The 13,066-nt window shown below is 41.1% G+C and overlaps 1 protein-coding gene across 1 annotated transcript in view; it reads left to right on the top strand.

Annotated features, from left to right (window-relative positions):
• ROR2 (receptor tyrosine kinase like orphan receptor 2) overlaps nucleotides 1–11,103 on the top strand; it is a gene marked incomplete at both ends in the record, with an annotated part of 156,764 nt that extends 145,661 nt beyond the window's left edge. Inside the window, 5 exons of the mRNA XM_082336599.1 lie at nucleotides 194–321; nucleotides 3,794–4,108; nucleotides 5,861–6,106; nucleotides 7,769–7,971; nucleotides 9,661–11,103. Coding sequence (XP_082192725.1) covers nucleotides 194–321; nucleotides 3,794–4,108; nucleotides 5,861–6,106; nucleotides 7,769–7,971; nucleotides 9,661–11,103 — 2,335 coding nt within the window. The remainder of the gene's footprint in view (nucleotides 1–193; nucleotides 322–3,793; nucleotides 4,109–5,860; nucleotides 6,107–7,768; nucleotides 7,972–9,660) is intronic.
• Nucleotides 11,104–13,066: the final 1,963 nt, after the last annotated feature.

Raw genomic sequence — 13,066 nt, 5'->3', positions numbered from 1 at the left:
ATTTACAGGGTGCCTCTTTAATACTTCTAAGGTAGCATAGAGAGAATTGGAGGAGAAAGCTGCACCTGGGGAATGGAACAATGTCAGATTTACAGTCTTTTGGGCTTTTCTCCTTTTATAAGAATGTATTTTGTAAAAATTCATTGGGGACAGCTAGACTTCCGCTTATAAAATTCTAACCTGTCTTTTGCAGAGAAGATTACCATGAAGACGGGTTCTGTCAGCCATACAGGGGAATTGCGTGTGCACGAATCATTGGAAACAGGACCATTTATGTGGACTCCCTCCAGATGCAAGGGGAAATTGAAAACCGAATTACTGGTAAGCTTATACATCTCTGTAACAGGGCAAAAAACATTCATGAAAGTATCCAATTCAGGTATAAATAGTGCTATCATCCTTTTATCGGTCAATGACTAAGACATCCTTATATTAAGGTTTAGAGGAGGTGAGCCAGTTTCCCACTTATGCAGTTAGCAAAATTTGGAGCAAGGAAGATGAGTATCTGCTGTCATGTGTAGAAGCTCTTTCCACATCCTTAAGTGAAATGTCAGAGCATTGGCTTTTTAACAGCTTGTAGTTTATACTGGAGCTTTTTGGATGGTGGATCCAAATAGAAGATTTTTTTAAAAATCAGTTTGTGACGTAACAAAAAATTGCTGGTTTTTGATTTTCTTGAAAAATGTGTGGTGTCTTTTCCCTTGGTTTCCCTCCCCTATTGCATAACCACGTCAGAGTCTGGATTTCACATTCATTTATGTAAAACAAGAGTCGACCTTCCTGTGCTCTGCCCCTGCTGATTCTTTCTCTGATCATCGTTTTGGTACAGAGTCACAAATATGCATCCAAAACCTTAATGACTTTTAATGGGCTGTACATCAACATGGGTTTTCTTCACTGGACCTCAGTTAGCTGACATTAGCAGCTGTGACACTGATGTACACACATAGAGCAAGCAAATGAATTGGTGGAAAAGAGCAAACTATTTATCATAATATATGGCCAATTAACTCAGTCCAGCAGGAGCTTATTTTCATCTGGCCAGATACGGCTAACTAATTAAATCTGCAATTTTAACGTAACTAGATGCCAAAAAGAGTTTGACTTCATTTGTCAGCTGTATCTCCTTAAAGATATCACTTTAAAGGCTCATTGTCAAGCCAGAAATCCAGGTCAGGTTTTTTTCTGTTCTTGAGATGGTGATCAGATTCTGGGACTGGCAAAATCCAGATTCTGACCTTTCCTTGTGCTGTTACAACTCATTCCTCTCCCTCCTATCTCCTGTACCCTGTTGTAATTCCAGCCTCTTTTACCATTATGTCATTAATTAATATATACTATTGATACCATTTTTTTCTGCAACATAATCTCTGTCCTGTTTGGATGTTTTTCAGCAATATGGAAATGTTCAGCTATCTGAAATGATTAAATTTGTAACTCCGTGAATTAAGTTCATAATGACTTTCTGGGGAAAAAAAAAAAAAAAAAAAACAAAAAACAAACAACCAAACAAAAAAACCACACAACCAAGAAACTGTGATATCTTCCATAAAATGTTTATTGATCAAGTTAATACTTCTTTCTGGAATATAGAAAATGGACGTCCATGGCCTGGCTGATGGATCCCTAATATCACTGATTGTCAGTTATATTTTGGAGGCTGGGGACTGGGACTCTGTCCTGGAGTTAAGGAGAATTTCTAATGGAACCGTTCTTTTTTAGGAAAACTCTGTGAACTACCATGTAGAGCTGCCCAGTGCCTAGCTAGGCAGTAATGATAATCCGTTAATAATATGGCATTTTCGAACTATATACATCTGAAGGACATACCAAATGCCTTATGCAAAATAACCCTGAGGATTTAACAGCATACTTAGTTCTTATGAGTCTTCTTATATGCAAAACAAGTATTGCAAGACTGGGTGTTCTCTGTCCAAATGACAGGGTATTTTTGAAATTGCGGTAACTTGTTAGATAAAAAAAATCTGCTGTATAACTGCTGCTGAGATTTTGCTTATATTTTCGCCCATGTTTCCTAAGTGCAGTTTTTGGTGGAAGGTCTTTGTGCTCAGAGCTGTAGGGCGTTCAGGGGAGGCTGTGCATGGGAAATGGTGACACCTACCGCCCGACACCGAGAACATTTAACAAGGTTACAGGCGACATCTATGGGGGAATTTTCATTCTGGATTTTCATTTCCCTGCTGTGCTGGTGTGTGAAATACATTCCCTCTGTCTCTACAGCCCCTGGGGCTGTTTGGTCCTGGCCATGTGGTTAGGTGAGAATTGCAGCCTTCTATTAAAAAAAGAAGGGCATTTCTGGAGAAAAACTTGAGACATGACTTGAAAGACTGGAAGACCAACAATAAAGATTGCATGGACCTGACCCCTGACCTGTGGATATGTGTGGCTAGCAATGTCTTTCTTTGCTGTGCTGCTTAATATCTGTTTAATAACTAAAAAAATAAACCCCTCAGATGCCACCACACAGTGCTGCTGGCTTTTGCGCTTCCCATCAATATAAGGACATGATTGTGAATTGTGCACTCTTTGCTCATGCCGATCTAAATTCTGTAACGCCTTCACAAAAATCAGTGTTTTGTTTCAAGCAGTCGACAGTGACCACTTCACTCCTCCAGGTTTATTTTTTCCCTGTTAGTCTTCAGGACAAGCACATGTCACAGCTGTCATTTGAGGCCTGATATCATGTTTGCATGCAGTGTTCCTTACATGACTGATAAACGGTTATAGTCCTGTGTTAATATGCCTGTATTAAAATAAGCAAAGGTGTAAAAAGTGCAAAAGGCTGGAGCTGGGGCTGCTTGCTGCATGTGTGGTGTTTAGGAAGAGACAGGAGACTCTCTGATAGTAGGTGGCAGCAGGAAGTAGATGGTTGGAAGGAGAGAGGTGGGTAAGAGGGAAAGAATTGATCTGTAGGTTGTAAATAGACTGCTGAATGACTTGAACTGCTCATTTCCTCTCTTTTTACAGTGCGCATTGGTGGAACGTGCAGTCTAGCAAGCCTCACTCACAAATGATGCTTTCCAGTGCGGGAATGAACATTTCTGCATTTAAAACTTGATTCATCCCCAGATACATGATGCACATTTGTCTTTTCTTTGCAACATGCGAGAAAACTCTCAGATAAATGTTCGTGTGTAGATGCTGAGAGCTGAAAGGGAGGATTAAGTTCCTAATTCATTATGACATTCATCTTAATGTGACCAGTATGCTGAGATTGATTGCATTCATTTTTCCCAAAACTGCTGCCTGTTAGGCTTCTCATGTCTATGAATAGCAATATCTCCCCAAGTACCAACAGCATTCTTTCTTTTGCCTGTCAAGACTTGAAAAACACTTGTCTTGTTTATTGATCAAAATGTCTACAAGAGGAAGAAGCTAGGTGACGCTTATTCAAATTCTGCCTAATTAGGAACTTTGGAAATACATGTCAGCATCCTGGCAGGTGTATCTTGCCTTTACTCTTTATCCTTTCAAGTTAAAATTAGTCAAGTGCCCACAGTTTGCTCAATGCTAGTCACTTGCGTAATTTCCTAAGAACTGAGGTCCTACAAGGTCTGTGCAGATGTCAGAGTGACACTGGGATGCTGGCTTTGCTTTCTGCATTTGTCAGCTCTCCTTTACAGAAGAAATGACCTCATTTCCTTGCTGCTTAGCAGGCTTTCAGACCCTCAAGAAAAGATGAAAGTTGTAAAAGACAAATGACATGGAAATTATGTTGCTTCTCATGCTTTTCATGAATTAATACTTAAACAATATTTTTGTTCCTTTCCAGCTGCGTTTACCATGATTGGCACTTCCACGCATTTGTCCGATCAGTGCTCACAGTTCGCTATACCATCCTTCTGCCACTTTGTGTTTCCCCTGTGTGACGAGCGTTCTCGGACCCCTAAGCCGCGGGAGCTGTGCCGGGATGAATGTGAAGTTCTGGAGAATGATCTCTGTAGGCAGGAGTACAACATTGCTAGGTCAAACCCCCTCATTTTGATGCAGCTACAGTTGCCTAAGTGTGAGGATCTCCCACGACCTGACACCCTGGAAGCTGCCAACTGCATAAGGATTGGGATCCCTGTGGAGAGACTCAGCCGATGTAAGTCTGCGTGTTTCATCACTGGGAAAAAGTAGGGTTTGTTGCTTCCTCAGGTTGGCTCTGAGAGACAATATCTTATCAGTCATTCTTCTTGTAAAGAAAGTACTGCTATGCTGGATGCTGCTGCTTTTTATCATGTTAATACTGACCATAATCTTGCACTGTTGTAAGGTATAGTTAGGATGGTGAGGAAGTTTAAAGGGTCCTGCTTAGTACTGAAAAGGGTTATATCAACCACCCTGGGCTATAAAACTTTGTGTTCACGCAACTGATTTGACTCAGATTTGCAAGGGGCAGCAGTGCATTGCAGGCTTCCCTTCCCACATGCCTGCCCCTGCCTCTGGCTCAGTCCTTGCCTTTCTGGATGAGCCCTCCCATACAGCTATTTGTGAGTTCTGTTTACCTATCAATAAACCTCAGATAGACTGTAGAAGCTTCCCTGGAAAAATCTGTTAAGAAATTAATCATTTAATGTTCATTCTTTCTATATGGAAATCCACAAGAATATTAATCCTGTAAATCGAGCGTGGAGTGTAATTGTCTTTCTTCACCTACATAGGGTGGGTGAAAACATTGATCTCGCTACCATGATTTTTCGTTTGCATCCAGGAGTAGAAGGGCTGTTCCGTTGTCAGTAATTATGTGCTGACAATTTTTCTGCCTACTCCGTTTCCAAGCAGTTAATCACCACCCCCTACAATGTTCAACAAGGAAGCTCCAAGAGACTAAAGATGTTTAAAGTTCCAAGTGTGACAAGGTTATTCTGAATATCCACTGTGTGAACCCACAGTTATGAGCAGGGGTCACGGCATAATGGTGGGCACAGGAGACTAGCTGTGTGCTAGTAAAGCAATAATCTGGTGTAGCTGAGAAGCAGAAGTAACTGAGAAAACAATGACAGAGACAAATCGGCCAGGGAAGAGGTATCAAGCAAAAGGAATGAGAATGAAAACAACAAAAAATCTGGCAGAAGTCACTCGTGATCCTCAGAGCCACCAGTGCTCCTCTGGTGGAGCAGCTGCGGCGTGAGTACCCTGGGGGTTTGGAGGAAGGACTTTGAGAGGGCTGGATTCCTGAGGTCTGGGGAGGTGGACTTGGAAAATTGGAGAAGGCAATGTTGCAAACATACAGAAAAATGCATGATTCAGTTCAGATGATACGTATGTGAGACAAGCACTCAAAAAGTATGAAGAGGATAGCAGCAAAACAGAAAATAAAGGTAGAGGTTCAGCAGATATGAAAGTGATGTATCTAAAGAGAAGAAAAGTCTTCTTTCTAAAGAAGAAAAGCAGAAAAAATGGGCAAGAAGCATTAGAAAATACAGCACTAATTTCTCTAGGAAGTGAGCAGTGTGAGGAAGACAGGAAGATTGTGAGAAATAAAAGTGGTGGGAAGATTACACTGTTGGCATCTGAAGACTTTTCCTGAAGTGAAACTCATATCTCTAATTTAGTTTAATTAACTTGTCCTGCATCTAAAGGTCCATAGATGCTCCTTAGTATCAACTTGCATTCAGAGTTACCAAATATTGGTGCGTATAGCCATAGAGCTGAGACACATTCTGGACAGAATCCAGAAATAACTGGGTGTGAGAGTACAGATACTCGCAAACTGAAATTTCAAAATCCACAGCTTTCATTTAAATCGTGAAGTACTTTTTGCATATATATGCTGTGTGCTTCAACCCTTTTGGTCTTGCTGGCCCTTGATTGTTTTGTTATTCGCAACGTTTTGCCAAACCCTGTGTTGCAGATCATCAGTGCTACAACGGTTCTGGAGCAGACTACAGAGGGACAGTCAGTGTTACCAAGTCTGGCCACACTTGCCAACTCTGGGACTCCCAGAGTCCCCACAGTCATGATCTGACAAGCACACAGTTTCCAGAGCTAGGTGGAGGACATGCATATTGCCGAAATCCTGGAGGTCAGATGGATGGGCCCTGGTGTTTTACAAAGAATAAAAACGTACGCATGGAACTGTGTGACATACCTTCTTGTAGTATGTATTCTCTTTCTTTTTTCACCTACTACTGTCCCAAATCCTGTGTAATTTTGAATGTTCCCTATTTTTACAAGTGCAATTCACTTAAGAGGGTTATGCTTTCGAATGTTTCACTTGCTGTAATGTGGCACCCTTGTTTTGTGTTGTAGGCATTTAATATTTTCTGGAGATCAGAGCTTGCAACGGAGATACTGTGACACTTTTTTATTACATATTGGGTGCTTAAGCTGAGATAATAATTAACGATACTACTGTAGTTTGTATTCTAACTTGTCAAATGCCAGTCATGATGTACTTATCACCTGTATGTGTTTGGTTTGCTCACACTACTCAATGGTACATTGCTTTCAGTTTGTATGGCATCTTGCAGGCAGCAAGGATTTTCAGATCCAGTAGAGGGAGATATAGCACCATGCTTGGTTGGAAGGAAACCATGTGAAGTGCAGAAGCAGAGATGTCATAAAACAGATGATCTTGTCAGAAAAGTCCTACATTATCTGCTAGTGGGTCTGTACTGCACAAGTGATAGCAAAAATAAAAAGCACAGCTCTCACAGCTTAATACTGTCCCACTCACTTCCCTGTGTTGGTACAGCCTTCAGTCTAGATCTGTTACAGTGGTAACAGTCTTTGAACACGACAAAGTAACTTAACACTGTGCCTCATTAGGAAGAAAAGCATGTTTCCTGCAACAACAGATGTATCATGGAAGCCGTAAAAGTGGTTCTGTTACAGATTGCCTGGATATTTAAGAGCGCTCAAAACTGATATGAAATTTCTTAGTTACTTCACTTTTTTACAGTAACATGATTTGACATTTATAATAAATTTCTATGTTGCATGTAACATGGTGTAAAGATAACACTGGGATGTGGTTGTGGTGAAAGCAGTAGCCACAAATAGCAAAACCACGGATTGCAGAAAACATCCCAGGCAGTTCCAATGAACATTTTGGACATCATTATGCTTTCCTAGAGTCTCTAAGTATCAAGAAAAAAGCATTTTAGGAAGGTTCCAGAACAACCTTATTAAGTGTATTGATGGCTTTTTCATGTCTGTCTCACTGTAACATAAAAGCATTTTAATCTTTTAAGTACAGAACAAATAATATCTCTACCAGTGAGAAGTGAGATGTATTTTATTCTGGGCAGAAGTAGTACCAGTGGAGGTAAAAAGTGGGCAAAGTGCTGATGAAATGGCTGAAGTTGGGTGAGAAGGCCAGACTGCAATGTTGTGCTGTGGTTTATCACATTGAGTTCACTGCTTTATATACTGTGATGAAGACTACCCACTTGGTTTTTGTCCCCTGAACAAGATAATGTAGTGATACTCTGGTCTATGTTCTGCAGTTTCCACAACCAGAAGCCTCAAAATTAAAGTGAAATAAACCACATACTGTTACAGTCAACACATTAAATGTGGGGCTCCTAGCTTACCTTCATACTGCTAGTTGCTATATCTGTTCAAACTTCTTTGAAATATTTCATGAAAAATTATGGAGAAGGGGGAGAGGGTAATGGAATGTCTGTTTTAAAGGTATAGGAGTTTACTCTTTGTTTAAAATATAGTAGTAATAATAATACCGTAGGTTTTTTTTTCTTCACTATCGAATGCATTAAAAATACTTATTGTAAACAATGAGCATTTCTCTGCCTGACAGGTCCACATGACAACAGTAAAATGGGAATCCTCTACATCCTGGTTCCCAGCATAGCCATCCCTCTGGTTATTGCCTGCCTTTTTTTCCTGGTCTGTATGTGCAGAAACAAGCAGAAGGCATCCGCTGCTACACCACAGCGCCGCCAGCTGATGGCGTCTCCTAGCCAGGACATGGAAATGCCACTCATTAATCAACATAAACAGGTATTTTTTCCAGAATTTGCTTAGGCCACATATTTCCAAAGCGTCATGATTTTCAGCGTCTCAGGTTGTCAGTGTTCGAATTGAGCCATGTTGTAAGGGAGCTAATTTTTGTACTGTGCTGGCCGTCTACTTCAGTGAAAACCAGGTCTCACACTCACTAGCTGTATCTAGAAATCTTGTCCTTGGGCAACAGCTTTCAGGACAAAGTATTTTATGACATTTGCCCTTACCTGTCAATCCCAATTCTGCCTGTTGTCTCAGTGACTGGAAACGTCGTTATTTCTGATCCAGTCTTCAGCCTACAGCTCATTTTCACTCCTGGTAATGACGCGGCCAGTTTGCTTGTTTAAAGCAGGATGCACGGTGGGGTTTCTTGTCTAATCTGTCGGCTCAGTCTGCTGGTATTCTGAACTGCCACCGAGCGGGCAGCTGAGCCAGGGTGCAACATGTTTCTGTGTATCACAAAGGATAGTGAAACGAAAATGGCTTTGAACTTCCATCTACGGATCTCAGCTCCTGCATACGATTTTCTGGGTCAACTAGCTGATCTCCACATTAAAATCCTGTTCAGAGCTAATGCTGAATTTTTAATCACAGCATTTACAAGATGCAAGCTTCAAAAAACAATGCTCCATTTGGAACAATTGGCAACATCTGTTCAGGAAACTGCAGAATATTTGTGGGATATTACCAATGGTAATAAATTGTATTCATTTTGTGTGGTAAGGGGAAGGTTTAATGGCTGAGTCTAGGCTGTGCTGGAAGCTGTCTGGTCCAGTTCACAGTCTGTTGGCCACTAAAATCAGAGCTTGTTCCCAAATCACCTGTTAAAGCCTATTTCCAGTCTGCCCTGCTCCCTCCTGCTGCGATGCCCTGTGTGTGAAGCTGTGCCAGCTGCATCTGGCTCGGTCGGGGACTCCTCCAGCCCATGGTGGTCAGGACAGACCCATTAGATCACTGTCACAAACTCCCTTGCTTTCCCTGGCAGCTGCAGGAGGGAGGCTGTGGGGATTTCTCACTCTTCGCTTTGCCACCTTTTCTTTCATGTACCACAGAGAAATTCCTTCTTCCTTCTGCTCCTGTTCCACCCCCTCTCCATCAGAACTAGCGTGAGGTTTCTTAGCAAGGGTACTGTGTACTGCTACCCACAGGCAGGGGCTGTTCCTGTAGTGCAATGGAGGAGAAAGGGCATATCTGCTACAGCAGAACCGAAAGAGAGAGGTTTTGTTCCTCCTTCTACTGGAAGGGATGTTTCAGTTCATCGCGAGGCTGCCACCTCCTCAGCCAGTGCCAACAGCTTTTCTGACAGATCTCCAGTGGGCACCTCTGGGCAGATCTGTAGGGCAAGTGCAGCTGCAATTAATAGGTGTCATTGTTTGCCAGATTTACTCCGAAATGATTGTTCATTTAGCTTGCAGGAAATATGGTTGCTCCTTTGTAAAAATAATTATACTCATCATCTTGCAGCATAATTCAATATACACTTCTGATAATAGTATAACTCATTTCAAGGTTAACTCTAAAATCAATATACTGATATGAATATACAAAAAGCTGAAAAGTCATTTTGGTCCAATTTATCTTCCATTTGGAGCATCTAACCTCTGGGAACTTTTCTCTAATAAGAGATTCTGTTGTTCAGAAAACATTGTGATTTTTTACCGACTTACTTTCTTTACTTCATTTCAGGCTAAACTTAAAGAAATCAATCTGTCCACTGTGCGGTTTATGGAGGAACTAGGAGAGGAGAGATTTGGAAAAGTCTACAAGGGGCATCTTTTTGGTACAGCACCAGGTGAACAGACACAAGCTGTTGCTATCAAGACACTTAAAGACAAAGCGGAGCTGGCTCTTCGGGAAGAATTCAAACATGAGGCAATGATGAGATCACGATTACAGCACCCAAACATTGTTTGTTTGCTGGGAATAGTGACAAAGGAACAACCCATAAGCATGATTTTTAGTTATTGTTCCCACAGTGACCTCCATGAGTTCTTGGTGATGAGATCTCCCCATTCAGATGTTGGCAGCACTGACGATGACAAGACAGTAAAATCCACTCTGGAACCAGCAGACTTTTTCCACATTGTCACTCAAATAGCTGCAGGAATGGAATATCTTTCAAGCCACCATGTTGTCCACAAGGACTTGGCCACTAGAAATATACTGGTGTTTGATAAACTGAATGTGAAAATATCTGATTTAGGCCTTTTCAGGGAAGTTTACGCTGCTGATTACTACAAACTGATGGGAAATTCCCTTCTTCCTATTCGGTGGATGTCCCCTGAGGCTATTATGTATGGCAAGTTTTCTATTGATTCGGATATATGGTCATACGGAGTTGTGTTGTGGGAAGTTTTCAGCTATGGCCTGCAGCCTTACTGTGGTTATTCTAACCAGGATGTCATCGAGATGATCAGGAACCGACAGGTTTTGCCATGTCCTGATGACTGCCCCACATGGATATACACTTTGATGTTGGAGTGTTGGAATGAATTTCCCAACAGAAGACCAAGATTTAAAGATATACACAACAGACTAAGAACATGGGGAAACCTTTCTAATTACAACAGCTCAGCGCAAACCTCTGGGGCAAGCAACACCACGCAAACAAGTTCTCTCAGCACAAGCCCCGTTAGCAATGTCAGCAATGCTAGGTACATTGGACCAAAGCAGAAAACTCCAGCTTTTCCTCAACCGCAGTTCATACAAATGAAAGGGCAGATGAGACCGATGGTCCCACCTCCTCAGCTCTACATTCCAGTCAATGGTTACCAGCCAATGCCTGCCTATGGCGCTTACTTGCCAAATTTTTACCCCGTCCAAATTCCTATGCAAATGGCTCCTCAGCAAATGCCTCCCCAGATCATTCCCAAACCAGGCTCCCACCACAGTGGGAGCGGATCCACCAGTACAGGCTACGTAACAACGGCGCCTTCCAATGCATCAGTGGCCGACAGGGCTGCTCTGCTCTCAGAGGGCACGGATGACACGCACAACGGAACAGAAGACATCGCCCAGAATGCCGTCCAGGAGGAGGAGGAAGAGGAGGGCTCTGTGCCTGAAACAGAATTGCTGGGCGATAATGACACACTTCAGATGGACGAAGCAGAAATTCAATCAGAAGCCTAAAGAATTTGGCCTCCTCACTAAGAATTTCACATCACTTCCATGCATCAAGACTGTAGATCCTTAGGCTTAATAGCAGTGATTTTGATCTGACAGAAAGAAACAAAACTAAAAAACCTACAGCCATGTAAAGTGCAGCAGTAATGATATACCAGGTATATTGACCATTGCCACCATCAGATTTTGCGAATATGATGGTATAGAATTGCTGAGTTTAATCTTTTTTACTGTCCTACAGTTCTTGAGGGAAGCTGCTTTTCAGTTATGTACTGTTGCTGTGCAACGTATTGCAGAGTAGCATTGCACATCATGTATATCATGATATGTGACTGTAATGTTAGTGAATTGTGCTTAAACCAATAACACAAAAAGGAATCCAACCATGGTTGCAGAATTGCTCTGAGCATAAAGAAGTGCCCTGGATGTGATGGACAGCTTAGTTTATAGTATTTATCTCTCTGATATAATGGACACGAGATTGTTGTTTGCTTTTTGAGTCTGAAAAAATAACAAGTTGAGAATACTGTTCCATGTTTGTATTGCGATAACCAGAAAAGTAAGGAAACTGAACATAAAATTGGCTGTGCTGAGTCAGACCATGGGCCTGTCCAGCCCAGTAGCATGTCTCGAAAGGCCATTGATAATGTCTGCCCAGGGAAGACTGCAAGGGCAATTTCCTTTGTAGAATTTCCTCAGGCTATTTCCCCAGCCTCCAGCAATTTGTGGCTTAGGGACTTCCCAAGCCAGAAGTGGAATCTTTTTCTGTTTAATAGCCCTCGATGGAATTTTCTACCATGAATTTATCCAAATGATTTTGAACCCACATAAACTTATAGCATCCACAACATCCTGTGGAATAACATGAGAGGAGAGAGGATGGCTTTCTTTCATCATTCCCAATGAATGACTGTGACAGAAGCTTCCAAATGAGATCGTCTGACTGCATTTGTGGATGAAAGTATTTCTTCTCTGCTGTGTATTTTCAGCAGCAAGCAGCCTTAATACACTGTTAACCAAAAATGGGGATATTGTAGGGGATATTGTAGGTGTGCACTAACTTAACAATCCAACTTTAATTGCATATTGGTATCAAGTATAGAAAAGGGCTCCACATGTATGTTCCTACATTGTAAAAGTGTTGGGTTTTGTGCGGGGTTATAGACTTAACTTGATTTACCACAATTACTGCTGGATTGCATGTGAAACCATGTTTTTTCCTGCCTCTTTAGTGAAAATGAATCTTTGAACTTTAGAAGACCAAAATAAGCAATACTGTACAAAGTGCTGTTTTTGTGCTTCTATTTGCAGGATGAATCATGTACAGACCTTTAAATGTAATTTATGTTTTACTACATTTTATATACTTTTTTCATTGAAATATTTGGATTTTTGAATGAATGACTTTATAACTTAACCATTTACAATATTCACATGTGGTGCAGTTTTATTGTATTGCTGTTTCATTTTGTTAACCATGCAGACAGGTCCATACATTTCATGACCCTTTCTGTAATACAAGCAATACACATTCTCATTGTAGCATTGTAGCCAACACACACTATAGCTATAAGTTGTACATCCAACATGGAGTATTCAATAAAGTGATGCAAAAAGTATGATTAAGTATGTTATCTTTATAGTTCCTACAGCCGCTGTATTGTTATGGTACTTTGTGGAAATAGAAATGGCCACACTTCCTTAGGTTACAGGTTTCATACCTAAACTACAACTTTTTATTTTATTACATTGGGATTCACTTGTAAGTCATTTATCATTGTGATCTACACCCTGTGTTCATGGTATGGCAGCATTACTTATTTCCAGCATTTCACCTGGTTTTGGAAATGCACTGGTAGGAATAAAATATGAAAGCTTTATTACTTGTGTTAATATAATGCAGCTTTGGGTGCTATTACTAAATAAAGGATAAATAAATGAAAAAATGTGAAGTTTATTTACTTTAAGT

This window comes from Platalea leucorodia, assembly GCF_965183815.1.
Source record: "Platalea leucorodia genome assembly, chromosome: Z".
Lineage (NCBI taxonomy): Eukaryota > Metazoa > Chordata > Aves > Pelecaniformes > Threskiornithidae > Platalea > Platalea leucorodia.
This window is presented reverse-complemented; position numbering and strand designations above follow the sequence as displayed.